General features: G+C 40.5%; 1 protein-coding gene across 1 annotated transcript in view; it reads left to right on the top strand.

Moving 5' to 3' along the window:
- The window catches only part of VMP1 (vacuole membrane protein 1), a 65,702-nt gene that overhangs the window by 26,879 nt on the left and 14,542 nt on the right, over positions 1 to 24,281 (top strand). The window contains exons 7-9 of the mRNA XM_054394146.1: positions 3,193 to 3,324; positions 18,015 to 18,095; positions 22,018 to 22,134. Of these exons, the coding sequence (XP_054250121.1) occupies positions 3,193 to 3,324; positions 18,015 to 18,095; positions 22,018 to 22,134 (330 nt within the window). The remainder of the gene's footprint in view (positions 1 to 3,192; positions 3,325 to 18,014; positions 18,096 to 22,017; positions 22,135 to 24,281) is intronic.

Below are 24,281 nucleotides of genomic sequence, written 5' to 3'. Positions count from 1 at the left end.
CAGATACCTTTTCACTGAACTCTGTCTCCACTAGATTTTCCCTTGGGAGCATCCTCTCTCTACCATTGGTGTCTGGTGTAATGTTATGCTTTCTTGGAATGTTTCATGAGTACATAAACATTGCTTGCTAATTTCCTGTAAGCCAAATCAAGTTGGCAATTGCTGCTGCTTCTTCCAGTGTGTTTCTTTTGTCCTAATTCCAGTTCACTTCTATGGAAGCTGTTGAAGAAACTTATTTTTGATTCTGTCACTGGTAAACCAAATGTCCACTTAACAGGAAAGTTACTGACTTCTAGAAAGTGAATAAGCTGATTTTTGCAAATCAAAATCTTAGTTAGAAAATTAAAAATAAAAAGATTTTGTTTTATTTTCTACTTTTGAAATCAGGAATATTAAATTTAATTCCTTATCTGGGTATGAGCAAATGAACTCACAAACTTTTTTTTTTTTTTTTTTTTTTTTTATGGAAGTAGCAACTTCTAATTAGGTTTAAAATCTGAAGTTGTGATGAACAGTGGATGAATGCAAAAAGAGGAAATATTGGATATACACAGATGTGCTTCTAATGCAGCACATGGAGCCCTGTGTGGAATAGGTGTAACACCACCATTAGCCTGTTTCCTTTAGTCTTGTAAAGTCAAATTATGTTGAAAGGCTCCAAAGTGACATCATCTTGATGATTTGGAGGGAGACAGGAGGGTGGTGCAATGTAAGTTTTCATGTGAAATGTTGAAAGCAGGTCAGTCCCAGTGGGGTTTTTGCAGCCCTCTGACTCTAAAGCTCCCCAGACTAAGGATCCTGTGAGGTTTGAATGTGGGGATTTAACTGTACAAGGGATTTGATTCAGATCACAAAAGCCAACTTAAACCAGGTACAGGTTTTTCCAGAGATTAAAATCATTGCTGGTACCCTGGATGTCAGTGATAGCCATTTGTGCTGATAGTGAGTGTTAGGAGCATTCAACATCACTGTATCTAAGGAATTATTAAATGAAATTAAAATTATGCATTTGTTTTTTGTTTCTTCTTCATTAACCAATCACTATAAAAGTTGGCTCCACCAGTCCTGGCCTCCAGAAGGACTCTCAGAAACAATTTGCTAGGTGTATGCCAGTTTTCACAGCCTTCTGTCCCACAGGGACCAGGAATTCAATAGTGTCCTACATTTTTAATGCTTTCCAGCTTTTTTTGTTGTTGTTGTTGTTGGGTTTTTTTGGGCTTGGGTTTTTGTTTTTTTTTACAAGAAATAAGGGGAAAGAATAAAAATGTTTAATTGCTCAGGATTAGCAGAACAGGCAGGCCTGTATCCTGACCAGGATGAAATCTGTTTAAAAGACTCTTTCTAGTGGAGCAATTTTCCCATTTTCCTTTTCTTGAATGTATTTGTCTGGAAGAATTTTGATTAGCATTTGCCTTTCCAATTTGTTGTTAGTCCAAGGAATTTCCATGTAAAACTGGCATTGAAATGGTGAAAATGGGTGGTTAATATTCCCCCAAAACAGTTAAATAGTTACTGCTTTGGATCCCTTAATTGCTGTGCTGCTTTTTTTTTAATGCACTTAAGGAACCTATCTCCAGCAGACATGAAATCATATGATTATTTTTTTTGTGGTTGTTGTTGTTGCACTTCTGAAATGTTTTGTAATAATGAGCATGTGACTTACCCAATTTAAAGAAAGTTCATGTCCAGTACATGCATCCAAACCTCTTCCTCCCTTAACAAAATGAAGCCAAAGCAAATTGGCAGAGCTAGGAGAGGCAATGTGACTTTTTTTCTTGCATCACCCTGAGAACATAACCTCAAGTTAATTTTTCTGAAACGTTGTTGCTACTGTTTTCAGGCTTATCTCCCCTTCTGCCAGAAACAGGCAGATTAATGAAGTTCAGCTTGTTGCACTCCTTGAAATTTTTCTTCTGTGGAAAACAAAGGCATAAACATATGAGGCTGAGCACTCACTATGCTCCAACCCAGATATTTAGCAGTTTGGGTCACAGCAGAGAGCAGCGGTATTTAAAACCACAACCTGTTGATTTGGAATATCCACAGCAGCTGGAATTCTCCCTTGCTTGCAGCTGCATATAGAGGAGGAACAAAGGAAATTGGAAAGCTTTCACACTGCTTCAAAGGAATAGAAGAGCATTTGTTGCTCAGTGCTGACCCTAGGAGAGAAAAGCCATCTGCATATCACTGAGCCTTAGCACTTTTCCAGTGTGGTGCCCAACTATTGTGCTGTTACCTGTCCTGTATTTAAACCATTCTGACTTCAGTCCAAGTTCCTGTTTCATTAGCCTCTGTTTATCCATATGTTCAATCTTAGCTGTCTCGTCTCTTTTTTCCCCTTGGTTAAGCTGAAGTTGCATTTACCCACAAGATTGAAATGAGTCATTTGATGTCCTGAGAAAACAAATATAATTTTCCTGTGGTGAGAAAGCAACCATGCTTTCATCTTGGCTTCTCTTGGCTTTCTTTATTCCACCCAAAGGAGAGAGAAAACTCAAGATCAAGCTTTGCTTAACCTCATTTTCCTTGCTCATAGCTGGAGTAACACTTGAGCCTGTTTTCTAACAAACACTTGTCCAGAGTCTCATGACTGAACAAGTAAACTACATGACGGCACCGGGGAGGAGTTCCCAGATTATTCTGAAGGCTGCTCAGGAGCACGGGCTGTCACATGCTGGCAAATGTGTCTGGCATCATGTGGTGGGATGAGATGGCAGCAGTGTGCTGAGTCAGGGATCGTGTGGGTTAGCAGGGCCCCCAGCCTGGCCAGCTCTCCGGCTGCAGCCCAGCAACAAGCTCCAGCCTCCCCACCACAGCAGGGCAGCTGGCCACCGGCTGCGGAGCTCTGCCAGAGCTGGGCAGTGTGCCGCTCGGCAGGGCCCCAGGGATGCACAGGTCACATCGTTTTGACCTTGCAGATCACAGCTTGGGAGCCACTGACTTGCAGCATGATAGTCTGTGCTGAGAGGAGCTGCAGTTTGCTAAACCAGGGAAAGGGAGAAAGTGGGGGTTTGAAGGAGCAGCCTTACGTTTGAAATCAGGAGAGATTTGACCTGCTGGCTAGGAGCAAACTTCTCAAAGCAGCTGGTCTCATCAGTTCTAATCATTTGAAATGGCCAGGGGACTCTGCATAGCACGTGTTTCCTATTGAAGAATAAACACAAAAATAAATCAGAATTATTCTTTTCCCAGGGTGCTGGCACAGCCATTGGAGAGCTGCCTCCATACTTTATGGCGAGGGCGGCTCGTCTCTCTGGTGCTGAACCTGATGATGAGGAATACCAGGAATTTGAGGAGATGCTGGAACATGCAGAGACTGCACAAGTAAGAACAGTGCAAAACAACAGAATTAATAAAACATAGAATAACTAGATGGAGTAAATAACCATTGCAGTGAAATGGGAATGGGCCAAAAATCAGTTGGTGTGAGTTCACAAGGGACTTCCCAGGGGTGGAAGAAGATCCTCTGCTGGGGAGAGATACCTCTGGTGATGGGAGGACAAGAATGCAGTTTGTTGAAGTACATGGAGTTGTGCAGCCAAAGTTGAATACTGCATTTATTTAGACTTCTAAGAACAGCAGAATAAAGGCAGGGAGTAAGTAGGCTAACAAACCAGTGACAAGAGGTGCTGCTCCTCCATCATCATTGTTATAGCTGCATTTAAAGCCTCCCTGGATTTTCAAGTCAGCTCATCCCCTTCAGATGACATTTGCCTGCCTTGCCACTAACACCCTCAGGGGCTAGTGCATGACCCATTCATCAGCCTGAGGAAACATATTTTTCCTGATGTGAAAATGCAACCAAACTGCTCTGAATCCCTTTTTGTTGCTCTTATCTTGTATTCTCTTGACAGATTAAATGCTGCTTGTGTTACAGCATAGTTTGCAACTGTGTGTCAGATATTATCGTAGATAATTTTTCATTCAGGTCAGGAGTTGGCATCCTGTTCACAAATTTATTGATGGTCTTGGAAGAAATTAAACATTTTTCTCTTCAAACTCGTCACCACTGAATTTCTTTTTGGTATTTTTCCTTCTTATCCTGTTTTGTCTGCCACTAAGTTGAAGTGGGTCATAGGACTGCTATTAAAAACCAAGCAGATGCTACTTACCATGCACTGCTGTCTTCAGACTGTGCTGCCAGGGTGTTTTCTTGATATAAATATATACTTTGACTTTTTTTTTTTTCCCTCCTCTTTGAAAAAATGGATGAAGCTTTTCCATGAAAGAAAGTGGTTTGTCTGGAAATACTGAGTGCAATCTAGTAATTCTAACAGTAAACCCTGTGTTTTCTGAGAGCCTCCCTCTACTAGAAAGTTCCAAAGGGTTTTTTTTCTGCTGTTATAAATAGTAAATTCTTCTATTTCTTTAAAGATGCAGCGAGGAAGGGGGGAAAAAAAAAGGCAACCAACCAACCTAGTTTCTTTACTCTATCATCAGTCTTTGCTCTGCAAACTAATCCTTAATTGTATAATAGTCAAATAGTGGTTAAAAAAAAAAAAAAAAAAAGAAACCCAAGTACATGCAGTTTGAATACATGACTGGAGAGCTGAAATGTTATCTGTGTTTACTCTCCCAGCAAATTATATGCATGTACAGTTGTGGGAGCAGACAGAGTTAGTTTCCAGAACGCACAGTAAGATTCTTGGGAAGAAAATTGTTGCTAGAGAGCGTTTTGTCAGGGCAGGCCAAAATACAGGCAGCACTGTATGGACTGCCCCTAGTAATCAAATGGCATTGTGTAATTAATTAAGCAAAATGATGGTGTTACTTAGCAGGGCTGTTGATTTGATTTTTTTTTTTTTTTTGGCAGTTGAGTTTAGGTTGAAGTTATGTTGTTTTGTGGATGGATGGCCAGGAAAAGGAGAAAAAAACCCCCCAAAAAAAAACAAAACAAAGAAAGAAAAAAAAAGAAAGGAAAAAAATTCTTTTGAAACTCCACTTGTGGTTTGGTTTCTATAAAACTCTTTTAACATGAGGCTTTGACAATCTGATTAAATTGTATTGCTCTCATAAAACTGACAGTTCCTTTTTTTCCATTTGCTAACACGATTTCCTTTTGGCTTTTGGCTTCGGTGGTGTTTTCGCTCAATGGCTGTGGGAGACAGGCCTGCCTTTTCCTATGACCCTGAGTAAATCCCCATCTTCAGCAGGGGCTTATCTCTGCTTCTTCTGTAGCTGCTATTCATGAGCAGTCATGATGTCTATTTTTAAGTTGCTCAATTACAATTTCTATCACCTACATCAGCTTCTCCCACTCCCTCCCAAGCTGGGGCTTGCTACTTAGGAAAACAGAGGGGATGCAACAAGTGTCTCATGCCACAGAGACCACTACAAACCTTTGACGTCAAATGACAGGAGCCCTCTTTCAGCAGAAAGGTCTCTCTTCATCCTGCCTTTTTGAGAGGCATGAAAAAGGGTGTGTTAAGAGTTTGAAGAATAGCTTCCCCCCCCTCTACTTCTGCTGAGCTGCTCTGTGCCTACAAGGCAAAGCCAAATGGCTTGACGTTTTTGCCTGCGTGTGTGTTGTTTAGAAGGCTTCTTGCTGCTATTTCTCACAAACAATGGTCATTTGGAGAAACAGATGAGGATCTTCTATGGTGAGAATAGACCATGAATATAATATCCAGCCTGAAGGATCAGTTCAGGGGGGATGTGCTTGCTGGCTTGGCACTTTAAAGAACAACAATAAAAAAAGCAACCTAAAAGGACTAAACAGCGTAAAGGTTTAGTGCCCCAAAGTTACACCGAGTGAAGTGGTATTTGCTTTAAAGAGTCTACTGATGGATTTTCTGTCTCCTTGAGCTAGGTTTGGAGAAAACTCATTAGCCAGCAGACTATGTGTAAGTCTGCCTTGTACTTTCCATTAGCATGCTTCAGAAAAAGCCCCTCGTGTTCAAGCAGCACTCAACTTCTCCTTTCTGTGTGTTCTCCCTGCGTGTGCACCAGGGACTTGGTCCCAGTTACATAAAGGGAACCTCAGAGCTGCTCTTGCCTGGTGGCTGCCCTTGTTAACATTGAGTGGCTTTGCCCTGGAGTAGGAGTGTGGTTTACAAGCAGGGCTCTTTTCTCAGAGCTCCACACAATACAGAGCTCAGCATGCTATAGGAACAGAGCAGCTCCATCTGATTTGTTAATATTTAAAGCAGGATTTAAGAATTAGGAGTGTTTGAAACAGTATCTCGGTTCCTGTTAACTCTCTTCCAGTTGAATTCCAGAGCAAAGAAGTTTTTTATCAGAGCTCCCTTTTTAGCCACAGGGAGTATCTCTCAGTGTAGCCCTTCAAACCAACCTCTCAATTAGGGACAGTGAATCTACTACTTACTGCTGGGGCAGCACATTGGTAATAACACAGTGCAAGCATAGATTTGTAGAGTTTCGTGTCTGCACACACGTGTGCAGGGACTCTTCTACCAGCTCCATAGCTGCTGGTTGCTCAGTATTCTCATTCTTTCTCTGCCATGCTGAAACTCAAAGCTGACAGAGGTTTCTGGTGACAGTGAAGCTTTTGATGCCAGCTTTCCTCAAGGTACTTGGTGATGATGTGTACTGCGTGGGCCCTTGCTGTATCATGGTACTCCTTACTAAGAGGAGAAAAAGTACTAATATCTCTGCTGTATATCTAATCCTTAATGACTCTAAGTGTTTGGCTTCATTAAGTGGCATATTTTTAAGAACTAATGATTTACACATCAGGCTTGTGCTTCTGTGTAGGGTTGCTGCAGCCAAATTTCCATGTAAAAATATTTTCTAGTTGCCTATGTTACTATCAGCCACTGCTGTTTGTTTACTTTCTAAACTTGTGTCCTGCCCCTGGAAGAATACAAACTTGCAGAAGGGTTAAATCCATAGAGATGCAGCAGGACTGGTTTGTAAATGATTGAGTGCCATCTGCACACTGAATGTCAGTTGTTGCTGGGACCTGTTTTTGACTCCACTGAACCTTTACTGGTTGTGGTTTGTCTGGCCATCACATGACTTCTCTGAAAATTCCCCCTCCCCTCCATTTCCAGTAAACTGTTTGAACAGGAGTGACTCAGACTGAAACCAGCTTCCCTGTAACCACAGGGCTTGTTAAAGAATTTGTCAACGTGGACTCAAGAGGGTTTGTATTAAACTAAGCTGCGACTGCTTCGGTTGCATTGCGTCAGGAGTTCCACCAAACAGCTTCCTGCTCCCAGAGTCAGCTTCTTGTCTGCAAGGAGTTAAACTGATGAACTTTTGTGATAGTGACAGTTAGCCACATGTTAAACCCATCTTTCCAGCCTTTCTGAAAGGTCTGCTGCCTTCAGCTGGATTGCTTTTCCACATCTTCATGTGGGGTTTCTCTTCACAGAAGCAGAACAAAGTACGCTTACCACACCCAGCCAGGGTTCCTTGGAGAGCCCAGTGCTGTGTTCTGACATGACACTGTGATTTAATTCAAATGGAATGATTAGGTTCAACTAATAAGCCAAAAATGTTACTTAATTAGCAGTGTAAAATAAGATGGCCAAATTAAAAATTGATCTCTCCTCTGATTAAGCTAACAGAGCTTGTGTCTGATAAGTTCCTGCTTGAAAAGGATAAGTTCCTGCTGGCTTGTTTAATCAAAGGGTTTTAAGGGCATTCAGTACAAGGAAAAATACAAAAAAAAACCCAACCAAAAAAAGAAGTCAAAGCAGACCACAGGCAGGGTTTTACAAAGCAGTTATCATAAAAATGGAAGTGGTAGAGTCACATACAATAACTGGAAAACCTTGACTTCTTTTTTTTTCCCTTTTGGCTTTCCCAGAATAACTTGTTTAAACCCAACATCAAATGCTGCTCAGAATTCCTCTTGCTCCGTCTTCCAGTTACTCCTTTCCTCATCAGCTTCCTCTCTTTATTAATTGTGCTGCACAAGAAAGAGATTGCTGGGGTTTGGTCTGGGCTGCCTGATGGGTGGCCACCAGGAGGCTTGTCTTCTCACGCTGAAGTTTGATGCCTGCATTTGTTAGTGTATGCAGGGGAGGGATCTTGCCTCTTCTGTCTTGCCCCATAACTAAATGGAAATTCAAAACTTATCAAACTTTGAAGCTTTGCTTCAAAATCTTCGTATGAGTACTATAGCATGAGGGTGAGGTGGCAACTGATAGGGAACTAGGAGTAAAGTGTGGTGGTTTGGGATATTCTTTTTCCACAGACAATACAGTAAGCAGTGATTATGGTAAGGCACAGCTTAGTTTTAAATTGTTCTCCAAAATCACTGACTTGAGAAGCTTTAAAATGAGCCAATGAAAGCTTTAACTAAGTGAACTTGTTCTAGAGGGCTTCCTGAGCAAAGAGGTAGCAAAGAGTTAATAAAGACAGAGGGGAGACAATAGGAGCTATGAGTAACACACGTGTAAGCCACCTCCTTGCTGGATTTCTCTGGACACTGGCAGGGGAATAGGGCAGCCTTGTGCCTGCATTGTTCTATTCATTTGCACACCTGCTTACAGATAAGGAAAAAACAGCAGTGAGGGTTACATTGCTGTTTGCTAATGGTGATCTGGAGATGACTTTTTCACATTCTTCTTTGGAAGGCTCTTTGTCTTAAAGTCTGTTCCCTAAAACTTGCTTATGCAGCCCCATGTCGTTTTAATGTTCAGTGTGCAAGTACATAAATCAGAGCCACTGAAGAAGTCTGAATCACTCTGCAATATTTTTACTCAATATTAGGGTATTAGCTCAGAGAAACTTTTTTAGTCACAAATCTCTCCCTTTACAAACAGAAATGAACCTTTTCAGAAAGAACATCACCAACTTCACTTTAGTTGAGGCAAAGCAGTTAGCTGAACTCTGCCATAGGATTTGCATGCTCTGCTCTCTGTGCATCAGGGACACTCAACACAAGTTTCTAAGTGAACAGCTTGGTCTTAAATGTTTGATATTTCAGTTCTGAGAAAGACCAGTAAATGATCAAAACGTTTCGGTCAGATAAGCTGCTTCCAAAATATTTTCTCAAGGAGAGCCTTCAATAACTGATAGAAATGAATGATGGTATCAGAAGCAGGAAAATGGCTACCTTTTTTTTTTTTTTTCCCTGCTCCAGACACTGTTCAAATATCTGTGTTGTACAAGAGTCTGGTATGCAGACCACTTCTGAGCTGTCTGGGAACCTCTGCTACTTCCCAGGGAGAACAAGAGAGAGGTATGCTTAGCATTGCACATCTGCTGGCTCAGCTGGGTCTGTGTAAGGACTTATGCACTTTTATTCCACAAGTGATTTGGGTTTTTTCTTCTGTGCATGGGTTTTCTTCCTGAGCTTATTTCCAAGTTCTCTGTGGTGAACTTAGTGACTTTATTAATTTAATGTTGTTGGGCTTTTCCAGTGCCAGTGCATTTGGCTCTGATTTCTAGATTGAAAAGGTCTGTCTATTTGGTTATCAGGTTTTTTCGTTGCTTCTTTGATGATGGTGGCTGAAGCAAAGCAATAACTTGCCTTATCCCAGCAGTCGTGAGCCCTTCCTTACAGCACCTGGATCTTAAACTGCCCTAAAATAGGATTCGATGATTCGTAATGGATGAAAAAATAATAGACAACATCCTGGAGTTGCTTGCCACACACACACTAACTGGCTCAGCAGACCTGTGGCCACAGTAACTAATTGCAATTGTAGCTTTGAGATAAATGAGCAGTGGCTGTGCAGCTGCAGTGGTATTTTAGGCAGCCAGCACGTTGGTGGAGGCCGTGCCAGCATATGCTTTCAACTGTAGAAGCAAAGGCTGCAGAGGTCAATGGCTGGTGTGTGGGAAACGGAGTGCTAGGATATTCTTTTACTTCATTCTTCTCTCTGTAGGTGGCTGCTAGTATCTCGTTATGGGATCACAGAAAAATTCATCTTGAAAGGGACCTGAGGCAGTTTCCAGTCCAACGTTTTGCTCAGGGCGGTGTCGCCTATGAGATAGCTCAGGTCCCTCAGGGCATTGTCAGATCTGGTCTAGAAACCCTCCAAGACTGGAGACTGCACGAACCCTCTGGCTAATCTCTTCCAACACTGGACTGTCCTAAGGGCCTTGCTGCTTCCCTGGCATGCAAACTGACAACTCTCTTCCATCAAACAGATTGCAGGATCTGCTCTCTACCAGATCTTCTATAAGATGTGAAGAGAGAGCAGCTCTTTAGCAAGCAAAGACAGAAATAATTTTATTTCATGCTTTTGTGCGCCATTATAAAACTTCAGAGTGTCAAGGGGGACATATTGCTTCATGCTGCTGCACAGACCTGAATGGAGGAGTAGGGGTGGCAGGGGATGTACTTAAAAGAGCTACTGCTCTACAGGACATATCTGATAAGGCTGAAAGGACATGCTCCTTCCTCTTCCTTCGGACTGTTTCCTTTAATTGTGTCTTATTCTTTACAAAATTTCTTTATTCTTACAGTGTGAAGCAAAAGGACTTTTTATGTAGATGTCTGAGAGCTTCAGTTCTAGTGGTGGAAAATTCTGGTGTTAAGTACCTCCTAAGTCCAGCTCTGTAATGTCTGTTCATTCGGGTAGATCCCTTCCAAACTTGAGCAAATGGCTTGGGACTGTAGCAGTCTAAAATCTTGAAACTAAAACTCATGAGTGAAGTTGATTATGAAGAAGCATTTGCTTTTTTCTCTCTCTCCCCTAGACCTTGGGGGAAAAGAAGGGGAAATAAAATGTTCTTACCATGGTACAGCTGGTTAATGAAATTAATATCCAGAAGTTCCTGATGCTAATAGTCTGTTTAATCCTCTATCTATGGTTTCTTGCATCTGTCTTTTCTAACAGTGGTTTTAAAATCTGATTATGAGGACAAGAGCTTTTCTATAGAAAAACTTCCATTTTTCTGGCACAAGAACTAACTGTAGTTACTCATATGTCTGAGTTTAGCAAGTCCCAAAGATGATGATCTTTCTGATTATCTTTGTGGATTGCAGCATCACCCCTTAGCATGCAACCAGCCTCAAGAACTCTGACACAAACAGATGTGGAAACAGATCTGTGCATTTCCCTCATGATCTGTGCTCAGTGTTCTTGTCCTGGGAAAGTCTAGGAGAAGAATTCACCTGTATGTTTGATTTCTTGTTGACTTGGGATTGGTATGCAGTGCCTACAATGTGCTCATCCTTGCCTACAGACATTCTGAATAATGGTTTGAAATCTTAGTAGCTCTAAGTCCTCGGAGGTCTGACATGGTCTGTGCAGCGAGGCTTTGTAGGCACTGCTCTCTCCTCTTTCCTCTTTGGTAAAACCTGTGAAGCCAAGGGCCCTGTCTCATTGCTGTTCAGTCTTCATATTCATAGTGTCCTGTTCTAATTTTCAACATGGATGTGTTTTTATTCTGTTGCTTTTCCAGAATATAATGTCTCACAAAATGCAGGCTTCTTGTGAAGTGATTTTTTTTTCATTTTCAAGCTTAGAATTTAAGCCAGTCCTCTTAATCTGGAATGTCTGTCCTGTGTCTCTTATCTGTAAATACCTTTATTTTGACAACCTAAGTGCTTGCTTAGACCTGCCACCTTCCCTTAGCTGCTAGCAGTAAAACTTGAAAACCCTTTTTAACTTTGTCTTTCGGCAGCCCAGTTTCCAAGGCAGAGCCTTTCTTCCCCAGAGTTTTGAGTGAGAAGTTTAAACCTCATCTCTCACACCCTTTTTTCTCCAGGCATCAAGATAGAAATGCCCCTTTAGAGTTCACCCCCATACTATTTTTGAGAAAGAGAGTGTTTTTTGAGAGGTCCTGGACCACAGCCCTTACCATATGTGTTTAGATGTCGAGAGTCATTGCAGCTGATGGAGTACGAGATCTACACCACCACGAACCACTTCCACATTATTCCTGCTTGCAACTTATTGGAACCTTACTCATGAGAGCTGTTATCTTTGATGTCTTGCAGGAGAGGTATGAAATGGTTTCTTTGGTCACTGAGTAATGAAGTATTTGCAGTGACAGGCAATGACTGTCAACTGTACCTTGATCTCGGTTCTCCTCAGCTTAACTCCAGGTTACCACGTCGATCGTTAAACGTCGTTGCTGATCTCCTGCTTCCTTGGCATGATGTATGTTGTAACCTCTCAGCCTGTAGGTAGCTGTCTGACTTTCTAGAACTGCTCCTCTGCAGTTAATATGTTATTTCAATGAGTTAATTCTTCCCAGTCCCCTGAAATTCTACGATTCATTTGCCTAACCACAAATGGTCATTCTCCCATAAGTTGTGTTTGATTCCATTGTGTTGTAATAGAAAGCCAGAAGAAACAAAATATTGTGCAGCTCATTTTTAACATAACTCAGATTTTTACATAAAAAGGAGCACTGTCTTTGTAGGCAGCTTTTTAAATGTTAAGGAATTTATCATTTTAATAATCTGAGATGGTAGCTTCATGCATTGTCTTCAGTCTTTGGGAAAGAAAAAAAGTCCCCAGATTATTATTTGGCTAATTAAAATTTGTTTCTAGTAAGGAAATATTATAAGAATATTATAAATTCTAGTCAAATCTTGAAGGATTATTTTATTCAAATCTTGAAGGATTATTTTATTCAAATCTTGAAGGATTATTTTATTCAAATCTTGAAGGATTATTCTGCTCAAATCTTGAAGGATTATTCATATCTTCAAGTCTTGGCCACTTTTCCATTACATCCAAGTTACCTCTTCATCAGCTTTAGTGTCTTCCTTGTTTGTAGACTTGTTCACTTCAAATCTCCTTTTTCCCTTTATGTTTTTTTTTAATTTTTCACTCATGATACTCTCCTTTATTAGAGCAATAAATCCTGCATAACACCTCCCAAGCCTCCCAGAATCTGATTTGGAATTTTTTAAGGCTATCATCTACCAGATAATGAATAACCTGCTCGAGCAGTTGCATTAATACTGGCATCACTGCCAATTGGCAATATTACCAATGTATTTGTAAAGTACTTGCTGTAGTTACAGCAGGGAAAAAAAAAAGGTTGTGGTGGAAGAAAAACTTTTCAGGGCCTCAAATCATTCGGATTCTGGATCATATCATTCAGAGACTGACAACTCTCCTCACTGCTGCTTGCAAGGGAGAGTCAGTTTGTCATAGGAAGTCAAAGCTTTCTTGATGCTGCTGGGAACTGATTGCAACTTTGTGTTAGAAACTAAACTGTTATATCACAGAATTGTTGCAGGCTCATCTGTGCAGTCTGTCAAGAAAAATCTCTACAGTTGAAATCTTAGGGGTTGTTTCTGGCAGGACTGTGGGATTCAGTCCAGTGCTGGTAATTGAGAGCTCTTTGGTAACCACCAACCGGTTTCTTGCTTTGGATCCATCAACAATCTTTGTTTTTAGAGATGGAGAAAGAAGAGGCTTCACACTGAAATTGTGACCATTCTGTTTTCTGCTAATTAATCAGTTGTACAGAGGGAAAAGAGTAAAAATGGAATTTTATTTTACTTTTAAAATATTTCTTGAGGTTGTTAACTAAATCTAGTGAGATGTTTTCAGTCAAGCACAGATGAATTTGTGCAGCTTACTTTACAATGAAGGGAGAAAGAAGAAACAGTGGTTAAATAGAGGGGAGATTTAGACTGGATGTTAGAAAGAAATTCTTTACAATGAGGGTGGTGAGGCACTGGAACAAATTGCCCAAGGAGGTTGTGGATGCTCCCTCCCTGGAAGTGTTCAAGGCCAGGTGGGATGAAGCCTTGAGCAACCTGGGCTGGTGGGAAGTGTCCCAACCCATGGCAGAGGGTTGGAAAGGACCTTAAAGATCATCCAGTTCCGTTCTATGGCTCTATGAAATTATGAATGGAAACAAAGTAAAACAGGGATGGGATGAAGCCTAGCAGCTAAGATAAGATCATCCATCCACTCCTTCAAAGAGGGCTTTTGTATAGGGATAAATGGTCCATGTTCAGTTACACTCAAAGATGTACTCTAATGCAGATTTAGAGGAGGACCATTGTGGTAAATCTTACTTAGCAGCAAACCCTGTAATTTCTCTTTACCATCCCTTTAGGTTTGGAGGCTTGGGAGGTTTTTTTTTCTTGCTTTTGCAACATTATAGTACCGAAAAGTATCACTAAAATGTGCCCATTTTCCTGAAGGCAGATAGGAAGCAAACTTCCTCAAGCTGCCAGCTGAGCCTTGTGAATCAGTATTTCAGCACTGACCTTTTTGTGCCTCCTATTTCCATTCCAGTTCTTAAGATCTGATGATTAACCCAATGAAGTAATGTTTAATCATTTAACCTTCCTTTGCCTGGATTGTGGCAGTCACAGGAAATCTATTTCCAAACCAAAAAAGACAAATCATCTTTGAAAGGAACATAGTGAGCTAAAGTACCCTGAAATGTTCTTGGGGATGAATCATATTAGCTGAGAATCGAGTCCAGTCTAGATACTTTAATTTTGGGGGAAAATGTTTTGCCTGTAAGTAGCTGAACTTCTATGGTTTTGTTTGTTTGTTTGTTTGTGTTTGTTTTTAATTGAATTTTATTTTATAAAGCTGTAACTTCTGAAAGTTGTTTTGCTTTTTATTTCAAATGCTGAAAAATAAATGAAGAGAAAAGATTGTTCCCTCTGCAGGCTTTATAACAAGAAAAATTATATTGTGAAATAGGTAAAAGTTGTGAAACTGGTGATTGTGTTCTCTGAGAAATGAAACTTTTAAGGGTTGGGGGTTTTTTATTATTGCAGATGTTGCAAAGGTTTGACAAAGGAAATTGAAGGAAGCAAACAGCAGCATTTCTGAACTTGTTTTTGCTAAAGTAGATGTTGAGACTGGAAATGCATTGGGTGCTGCAACCCTGATGTGTATATTACAATGCAAATTATTTGTAGCTGTGATTGCATTAGATAGAAAAATAGGGGGGAAAAATCCTTAATTTATCTCTTTTGGCTTATTTAGGACATTTGAAAAAGGAAAACAAATTAGAAGTTCTTGACTGAAGTGTTTAAGATAGAGCTGTGTTTTCCATGGAGTACTTTGTAATAGAATGTAAAAAAAAAAAAAAAAAAAAAAGAAACTATCTAAGTAATAATTTAAAAATAATAATAAAAGTTATGGATTAATAAGGTAGGGAAAATTAGAAAACAAATAATAAAAAATATGAATTAATAAGGTAGGGAAAATTATCCAAATGTTGGTTTGGGACTGTTTTGAGAGAGATTAACTTGTTACACTTTTTAAAAAAACACTTTCTTTATGAATTTTATTACAAAAATTGTCCAGTTTTAACTGCAGGAACAAAAATTATTTAAAGGCAGCCTTGAATCCTGCAGCAGTCTAGCAACGTGGGTGAGGGAAGCTGTTTATTTTAAAGCAGTTTGATGAAAAATGGTGCATTGTGCTTACCCCAAGTTAATGCAGTCAATTTATATGGAATTAGAATAATGTATTTTATTAAACCAGCTCTGCTACAAACATTCATTTATAGGTCAGTTGCTAGAGAAGCTTTTTTCCCCCCAATTCCAGCTTGTGAAAATGAAGAGAATGAGTAAATATGTTAAAATTAGAACAGAAAGTGCCTCCACCGAAACACATCCTGGACCTGTATGAATTGTAGCATTTTATGTGAAAGATACTTTACAATGAGATTTATGGAGCTGTAAAAAAAAAAAAAAAAAAGTCTTTATGGGCTTATAAAAGTGAAAATATTGTTGTAACCCCACGAGCATTGTGAAACGGTGAAGGGAATAGGAACTGAAAATCTCATGGTCACATTCAGCTTTGGTGTGGAGTGCAAGGGGAGACATCTGATGAAATTCCACTGGTTTTTCAGTTCACCTTTTTAAAGGACTCAGTCTGTTGTTGTTGGGCTTTAGCACATTTAAAATTAATTGGTAGAGAAACTCTGAAGGCATAGTTCGACTTCACCATGTGGCTAAGGAATTGGAATAGCTGCTGTCTCCTTCCCGTGCTGCATTTTATTGCCACTCTGCAGAAGTCTCACATCCTTTTCAGTTCATCTCCTTAATCCTCAGTGGGACTGAAGGTGTATGAAGTGCTGACCCCATTAGTGATCATCTATTAGCTTGGGGTTTGGCTTTGGTGACTAACTTGGAGATAGTGATGAGGGAATTTTAGTTTGAGAAGGAGCTCCCCTCGACGTTGCAAGTTTTTGGGGCTCAGTTCACTGGTAAATTAACCTTTTTGTTATAAATAACAATATGTGTCAAAATAGACTCTTTTAACAGAAAAACATGAAGGAAAACCAAAAGTTACTTGTCACACAGACGTGTTCTAGACCTGTTGTTGCTAACACAAGTTCGAGTATTTGGTAACAGCCTTGCTGAGAGTAGATTTCAATCACTCCTGCACACTGTATGTGTCAGAGAAGTTAAACAGGAAAATCTCAGCATCAAGTTTACAACAAAAAGTGAATATTTCATCTCTCCCCTTCTGCAATAAGACATTCACAATCCCAAAGTGTGACTCCTGCTGAAAGTCAGCAATTTCACCCCTTACAGAATATTCTAAAGGGTTTTTTTCTATTCTCTTCTAGTTAAAAATGTCCCACTAAGTTGTAGGAATTCCCATTTACTTGGCATTTTTCTTTAAGTTGAAGGATTTGGGTTATTTCTTCAAACATGAAGAAAAATAAATAGAATTGTTCTGATTTTAATAAGATTTTCATTTTTGAGAGCAAGTTTGACTATTTTTAAAGCACTGTAATGAGGAGAAGTTATAATTGAAAAGCAGGGCGTAAAAGATAATTTATTTGTAAATGTAAATTGGATTTTACTTACCTTTATAAATGTAATTTATAATTTATTTATCTTCATAAAAAATTACTGTTGCTTAATCTGGCATTGAAAGTTTTGTCATTTCTCTAGTTCAGAATTTAATGTTAAAGAACATTGTCAAGAGCTTGTAATTCACTTTTGCTCTGGTGCATAGTGAAGAAGGGTCCAACAGAATTGTAACCAAGTTAAACTTGCACAGATAGAATGTGCCTGGATTAGCTTGTGGTTGTTTTAATCAAGAATTAATAATGTTCCAAATTCTGTGTTTCAGCAGCCAGCTGTGGAATTCAGACTCTCATTAATTATTGATTGAAGCTATTTCCATGTGGATTTTATCTACTAGTTTTCTGCAGAGTGTAAATCAGTGATTACTGCCTTGCCTTGAAAAAAATCAGCTATTTATTACTTATGTCTAGGTTGTTATAAATGAATTAATAATTACTTTTAAAGTTTGCTGTAACCAAAGATACTCAGCCTTCTGTAGCTGCTTGTTGCCAAGCCTGAACTGATAACACTATCCCCAATTTTAACTTTTTTTTTTGGGGGGGGGGACAGTTTTGCTTCAAAACAATTTTATTCTTGTGTAAATTCACTTCTCACATTCAATTAAACTGCTTGTGAGGATCTTTGCCATTGCATTTTAAAATGTTTAATGTGTATTTGGTGAAGTTTGGGTCTCAGAAGTTTGTCATAAGTATGTTTGTGAACGCTGTGATCACAAAATAAATGTAGGCAGCATGTTCTTAGCATGGCTCGGTACAGAACAGCTCAAATGTTACCTGGTCTGCCACCTTTTCAGTATTTCAGACTTGACCCTGTGGATTTAATGAACTTTACAAGCCTGTTGTAGAGACTACTTGGAATTAACTATTCTTGCTGAGATCCTGGGTTGAAATGAAAAGATCTGAGGCTATAAAGGGATTATCATATCCTGTCTCTGTGTTCTGAGAAAGTACCTGTTTAACACTGGAAATGGTGTTGAAGGAATTAATTCCCTTTGCTTGTTTAAGGAACAAGGTATAAGCTGCACTGACATTTCAGAGATCTGGGGAAATAAATACTAGAAAACCTGTTTCCATGGTGGTGTGAACTTAGTGCCACTTGCAGAGCTTTGAAAACCAGAACTGATTACATGGCAGATTTTCACACTGAGCGCTGGGAATTTCTCTCTCTTCCCTCTAAGGCCACTTTCAAACTGGCCTTTTTGTTTTAAAAGTTCTCCCACTTACTAGCTAGGACATCCCAAAGCTTGGAGAGTGTTGAATTGACAGACATTTTGAGAGATGCTCAATTTGGGGTTGCCTCATTAATACTTTGGTTTTTTTCTTTGCAGGATTTTGCCACCCGGGCCAAACTGGCTGTGCAGAACTTGGTACAGAAGGTTGGGTTCTTTGGCATTTTGGCCTGTGCTTCGGTAAGTTCATTTCAGTAACAGAGGGGTTTGATCATCACCAATTGCAGATTGAATACAGTGCAGTGAAATTAATGCTGTGAACTGTGACTTGGTTTCATTTGAGCCCAAGTGGCTCCTCGTGCCTTGTTTGCTGTTTCTGTGCTCTCTGCAGTGCTTAGGGAAATGGAATGTTTGTGGTGCATAGCCTGGAGAAACTCCACTCCAAGAGTGGTACCAAACATAATGAATTCTGCATTAAAGCAGAGTTTAACAGTTCTGTAGTTCAGCATGGTATGGTGACACCTGATAAAACCAGGTCAGTTCACTAAAGGGGCAGAAGATTTTTCACAGCCAAGACTTACAAGAGACTGAGATGTTCTTAAAATGCAAGAAGTTTGTTTCAGACCAGGGAAGCTCCCTGCATTTGATGTTGAGACCATGTCTTTTCACCCTGCTCTGTTAGTGGGTAGCTGGCAGATCAGATTGGGTGCCAACTGACAGTTACCATGTTAGGACCTTCCCAGCCCAGATTATTAGCATGAGCCATAGATTCTGCTGGAGCCATATTAGAATCCCCTTAGTGCTTGACATCTCCAAATCCAAAGATGCACACAGGTTGAAGGAAGCTTGCCCCTCTGTATAAATCCTGACTCGATAGCCATCCATAGGACTTTTCCTAAGTCAGCTCAGGAGGCATCTTGGGGTCATTAGGAATCAGAGCAAGCAGAACAAGGGAGCAAATGCCAAAGTCATACCTAGATGAGCTACAAACTACTTTCTTTTTCCCCTCTAAGCAAGGATCCCTACTGATGCTCATATGCTGCTTAAACCACTATATTTTAGTGGGTTAGTAGGATAATACTGTTCTTTTGGAGTAGAAAAACGTTGAATCATCTAAAGTTAAAAGCTCTCTCTGGAAGCTTGATGAAAACTAGTAGGATTGGGCTACCTTATTCTTCCATCCCACACACAAAATGTAGGACATCATCCACAGAAATGTGATTACAGTGAAGGGGGGGAAGTGTAGATCCCCTATGATCCCATTCTTCTGGAATAGTCACAGACATTAGCCAGCTACTCAGCCATGAGGAATGAGTCCCACACTGTCTTTAGTTTCCTGAATTTTTGCTATTTTAACCATTTACTAAAGTGTAAGTAACCTGTGTTAGCTGGAAAGGATTCATCTGATTGTAGTTGCTGGCATACAGCTTCTGTTTACTGATCTTTTGAACTGTCTTAATGTTTAGATTGCAGACGTAGGTTTCAAGCTGTTCTTTAAATCTTTCCATCCATTAAGCTCTTGGGCTGCTCTCTCACTGCCTCTTCTGACTCATTACCCTCTAGTCACCATCTTGTGAGACATCCCTGTACAGGCTGCCCTGTCTGCCTTGTGTCACCAGAACAACAGCTTGGAGGTGGCAGGGATGAGTTAGTGGAGTGGCTGGGCAAGGTGAAGTGTGGATAAATGGTGAGCATGGGGAAGGAGTTGGTAAACACAAGAGATGGTGTGTAAGCTCTGCATAGTTCCTGCTTAGTAATACTAAAACATTTGCTTAACTTCTTACCTACTAGCTGCACTGTTCTGCTCAGCTCTGAGCTCCAGCTTCCTTCTGCTTATATAGGCAGCTCTGGGTTGGGGCAGGGATGAGGAGCTATGAATCCACCACAGTGCACTTGATAATTTATAGACATATTTACAGAATAACTGCAGAGCAGCAGTCAAAGGAGTGGGATTCAACCTGGCAGAGGCATTGGCAAAGCACAGGGATTCAAAACTACACATTTTTGCTCCATTTGTAGGTGAGGAGGGCAGCCCCCCAGGTGTGCCCTAGCATTTGTGTGTTCCCCCACAAGCTTTCAGAGCTTTGATTTAGGGCTTCTCTTCCTTGTTGCTGCTTCTCCATATGCTAGAAGGTGTTTACTGGCTCCCCTTAATTGTGCTCTTACTTTTGGATTTTAAGCTGTATCTTAGCTGGGTGTATTCTTTATTATTAGAGATCTTGTTTGTGCAGTGGTAATGACTGTCCTAGCTGCAGGTCAGTTGTCAAGCAGTGGCTTCTAAATGCTACATAAAGCCACTACTGAATCAAATGTAACCCTTTACCAGTTTATCCGCTGAAGTCAACTGACTGTAATGTTGTTTAGTGGCAGTAGGAAAGCTCTATATTGTTGTCTGGAGCTTATTTCCTTTGTAAAGGCAGCTCTGGGGAAGGAGCAAAGCAAGAACTAGCCCTGGAAGAGCCTTGCTGTGACTTGTGAGAATTTGCCCTCCTGTCTTTGTGGGCTGCTGTGGCAGCTCTCAGTACTGCTTGTGTGTGTTTGTACAAAAGCAAAGAGCAAACCTCACTGCCTGCTGATATACCCTGGTGTGGGTCTCTTGAGTAACTCTTCACTGTGCTATGTGTAATGTAGGGAGGAGATCCACAGTTATCCCTACCTAAAGCACCCTGATCCTTCTATGCTGATAGTGATTAAAATGTACTGTGAACCTACAGCTTTCTACAACCACCTGAAGGGAGGTTGGAGTGAGGTGGGGGTTGGTCTCTTCTCCCTTGTATCAGATGACAGAAAGAGAGGAAATGCCCTGAAATTATGCCAGGGGAGGTTTAAGTTGGAGATTAGGACCAATTTTTTTACTGAAAGAGTGGGCAGGCATTGGAACAGGCTGCCCAGGTTGTTGGTGGAGTCAAGAAACATGTGGACATGGCACTTGGGGACATGGTTTCACGGCCATGGTAGTTGTACGCTGAAGGTTGGACTCAGTGATCTTAAAGGTCTCTTCCAACCAAAAGAATTCAGTGAAGAAAATCTCAGACCAACGAACAAGGAACACACTTGAGATCTGGAGCAGACCTGGCTCAGAAGAGCAGAATGATCTGGCTATGATATGAGTAAATAATTCACCAGCCTCCTATGCCTAAGACAGCTGTCAGGGGGAAAGAATCATTGCAGCTGAAGCACAGCATGTCGAGAGACCGTTGGGGGGCACGACTAGAGACCGTTTCAGATTTCTTCCTACGCAGGTGGTGCTGTGGGTGCTCATAAATTTGAATTGCTAGTCTGTAACAGCTAAGTATAACCCTCCTAAGTTTTCTCACAGATTGTAGCTTTCCCTTCAAGTCAGTTGCAAAGTTTAGTGGCTTTTACGTTCTTGAAGTCTCCCCTTTATTTATTTATTTGTTTGTGTAACAAACCAGCACAAACACCGCAGGGGATGAGCCCTGTGATAGGCTGCTCCTGTGCCTGACACATAGCCCATGTGTGCACTCAGACTCCTGCCCTTGTGAAGTGTGAAAGGTTGCAATTTGGATGCTTTCTTGGTTTAACTTCCAAAATATTTTGCAGATAGTATCACAATACCAAATGCCAAGCCAACAGCTGAACAATAACAACAACCAAAAAAGAAGAAAATAAACCCCCCAAAAAAAGCCAAAAAATTCAAACCACTTTTAATTTTAAATGACTTGCATATGCTTAATAAAATCTAATCAGTGCTTTTAAACTGGATACATCTGGCTGTAAATGCCAGGTTTTAATGTACTTGGAGATGGAAATCACTGGGGATGGTTTTGAGCACTGCCTTCCAAGAGTGATGTGCTTGTCAGTGAGAAAATTTGATAAATCACTCAAGGAGGCTTTGCTGTGGTTTCTGTGCATTTCACATGGAAATTTTTTTGTTAGCCTTTTTTTTATTATTTAAAATCCAGGGGTAAGGAAGGGACCATGAGAATGGAATTGTCTGGGACATTGTCTAGCTGAATCCCAGAGACTTAAGTTATGTGGTGCAACGTTAACATTTTTGTAAGCACTAAAGCATGAGAGTTTTGGATGGAGTTGAATAAGGGGAAAAGGTTCATTTTTCAGAGTTTCAAAGTCTGTTGTGTTCCTGTTCCATCTCAATCAGTACTGCAATTCATGAACCTCTTTCTCTTGCACTTCATAGATTCCAAACCCTCTCTTTGACCTGGCTGGGATAACATGTGGACACTTTCTGGTTCCCTTCTGGACCTTCTTTGGTGCAACTTTGATTGGGAAAGCAGTCATCAAAATGCACATCCAGGCAAGTACTACACCTCCCTTGGGGCTATGGAGTGAAGACTTTGTTGTTTGGGTTTTTTTTTTCCCTTTTGACTGTTACTTCATAATGAATTCTGGAGTCTCCCTTCCTGACCTGAAGTAATGGAAATTAATTTGGTGAAAAGGATTTACAATAAAGGATCTGCTGGGCTTCTTATGCTCTCAAAAGTAGGCAACTGAGTAATTTATAGCTACAAACTAATGAGCTTGCTGCCTACACCACTCAGGAAATTGGTGGTTAGCCAAGTTATTTACCTAGGGTTTTTACCAGACTGAAAGGACTTGGTGCTCATAATGAACTTGCCTTTTTGGTATAAATGCTGGTTTCACAGAGCACTGCAGCCTGCCCTAGCTGGTTAAGCCACACTTTTACATGTTCCCTTTTGTCTCAGTTGAGTGTGCAGAGGAAACCCCCATGGCTTTAGGCCCTGCAGAAAGCAGCCTGAGGGGATGGCTTTAGGCATATTGTCCCTAGCTTTTGAGCATGGTTGTCGATTTGTGGTGTTCTTGGTCTGTGCTCTTTTGAAAGGGTTTGACCTCAGAGCGTGTCCAGGTTTTCTTGCCACCTCACAGAATCAAAAATGCACTGAGGTGGAAGGGACCTCTGAAGATCATCTAGTCCAGCCCCAGCTCAGAGCCTTCCTGGATGTTCTGAATGTGACAGTCAGAATCTCCAGTATCACTTTTAACATGCATCACCATTTTGTCCAAAGACAGATGTTGGATTGATTCCCTGGCCACCCTTTACTGGGGGCTGTAGTCAGTGCTATGTCCTGAACTACCTCACTCTTTGTAATGATCAGAACCAGTGTTTTCAGCTGGGGTTTGGAGCTTTTAAGCATCTGTTAGGACTGATGCAGTGCTTGTAGCTCTCTTGCTTGGACATCTTTTCTCACTAAAATAGCAGAAGCTATTAGCAGTATGAAATTACTCCTCTAGTACCCTCATGGAGCTGCTTAAAAATCTTTTTGCCATGAACAGAGGTCAATCTTCAATGTTTTTCTTCTTCTCCTGTCTTTTTGTAAATGGTTATTTTACTTTGCCTAGTCCTAAATCAGAAAATAAACAGACATCTCAAATTTCTTTCATTTATTGTGACAGAACAACTTTTTCTCCGCAGTTCTTTTTATACTGTCTGAATCTTTCTGCTTTTAAATCTGTGTACTGTTGGAATTTCTTCTGGCAGCACAGAAAAGTGAAATAGTATTTGTGTACTATTCCTTTTTTTTAATTGTTTTATCTCGTGTAGCTAGCAGGATGTTTGCTATGTAATTTATAGTGCTCCATGCTCAGATCAAATGTAAGTGAGAAAATATTTCCCAGTGTCCTGTACAGTTGGTAAATCATCTTGGTTTGTAGTATGTTTAGCTATTGGAACTCTCTTTTTGGAGATGCTTGGTTTCAAGCATACTCTTATGCAATAACCTCAATGTTTTGTAGTGATCTTGCTGTAATTTGGAATTTAGGAAATGTAAGAGTCATGGAAAAGGCTCTTAATGAAATCTTTCTCTAGACAGGAAGCGAGTGGCTCTGGTGCAGTGACCATCCTGGAGCTGCTTTTAACTGGCCTCTTCCTCCAGACCACAAACCCATTTGCTAGTCACATCCCTTCTTTCCAGACTAGTGAATGCAGTTCTCGTTAAATCATGTTTGAATTGCTTAGAGGAGACTGTGGGAACTGCTTCTGTGTGTACACACAGCTCCACACAGCCCTGCTCACCCTTTGCAAGGGAATGAGCTGTCACATCATGTGACAGAAGTGGAATCAGCCGAGGCTGCTTTAACAAAATCCAAACTTGGGTTGGAAGAGAGTGGTAAAATTATGGACATTTGGATTTTCTGCAAAACAAGCCATATGTTAGAGAAGTTTGTTAGTGAAATCACTCTGTTCCAAATAGTCTGCTGGATTAGGGACAGGGAATCTATCTGAGCAGGCAGGTACCTGATGGCTCTTCCTTTGTTCTTTCTGCTTTTCTGTCTAAAGCACATGAACTAGGGAATTAGAAGCTCTATTCTTTTTCACCTCAGTGATCTTTAAGTTGGTGTGTTTGTGTAAGGGGATGTGAATTTCTCTGCACAGTGATGACTGTTTTTCCATTAAAACTTTGTTGATGGAGTAAAGTGACCTTG

This window comes from Indicator indicator, chromosome 30, assembly GCF_027791375.1.
Source record: "Indicator indicator isolate 239-I01 chromosome 30, UM_Iind_1.1, whole genome shotgun sequence".
Lineage (NCBI taxonomy): Eukaryota > Metazoa > Chordata > Aves > Piciformes > Indicatoridae > Indicator > Indicator indicator.
Note: the sequence above shows the minus strand (reverse complement) of the source record. Positions and strands in the feature narration are given on the sequence as shown.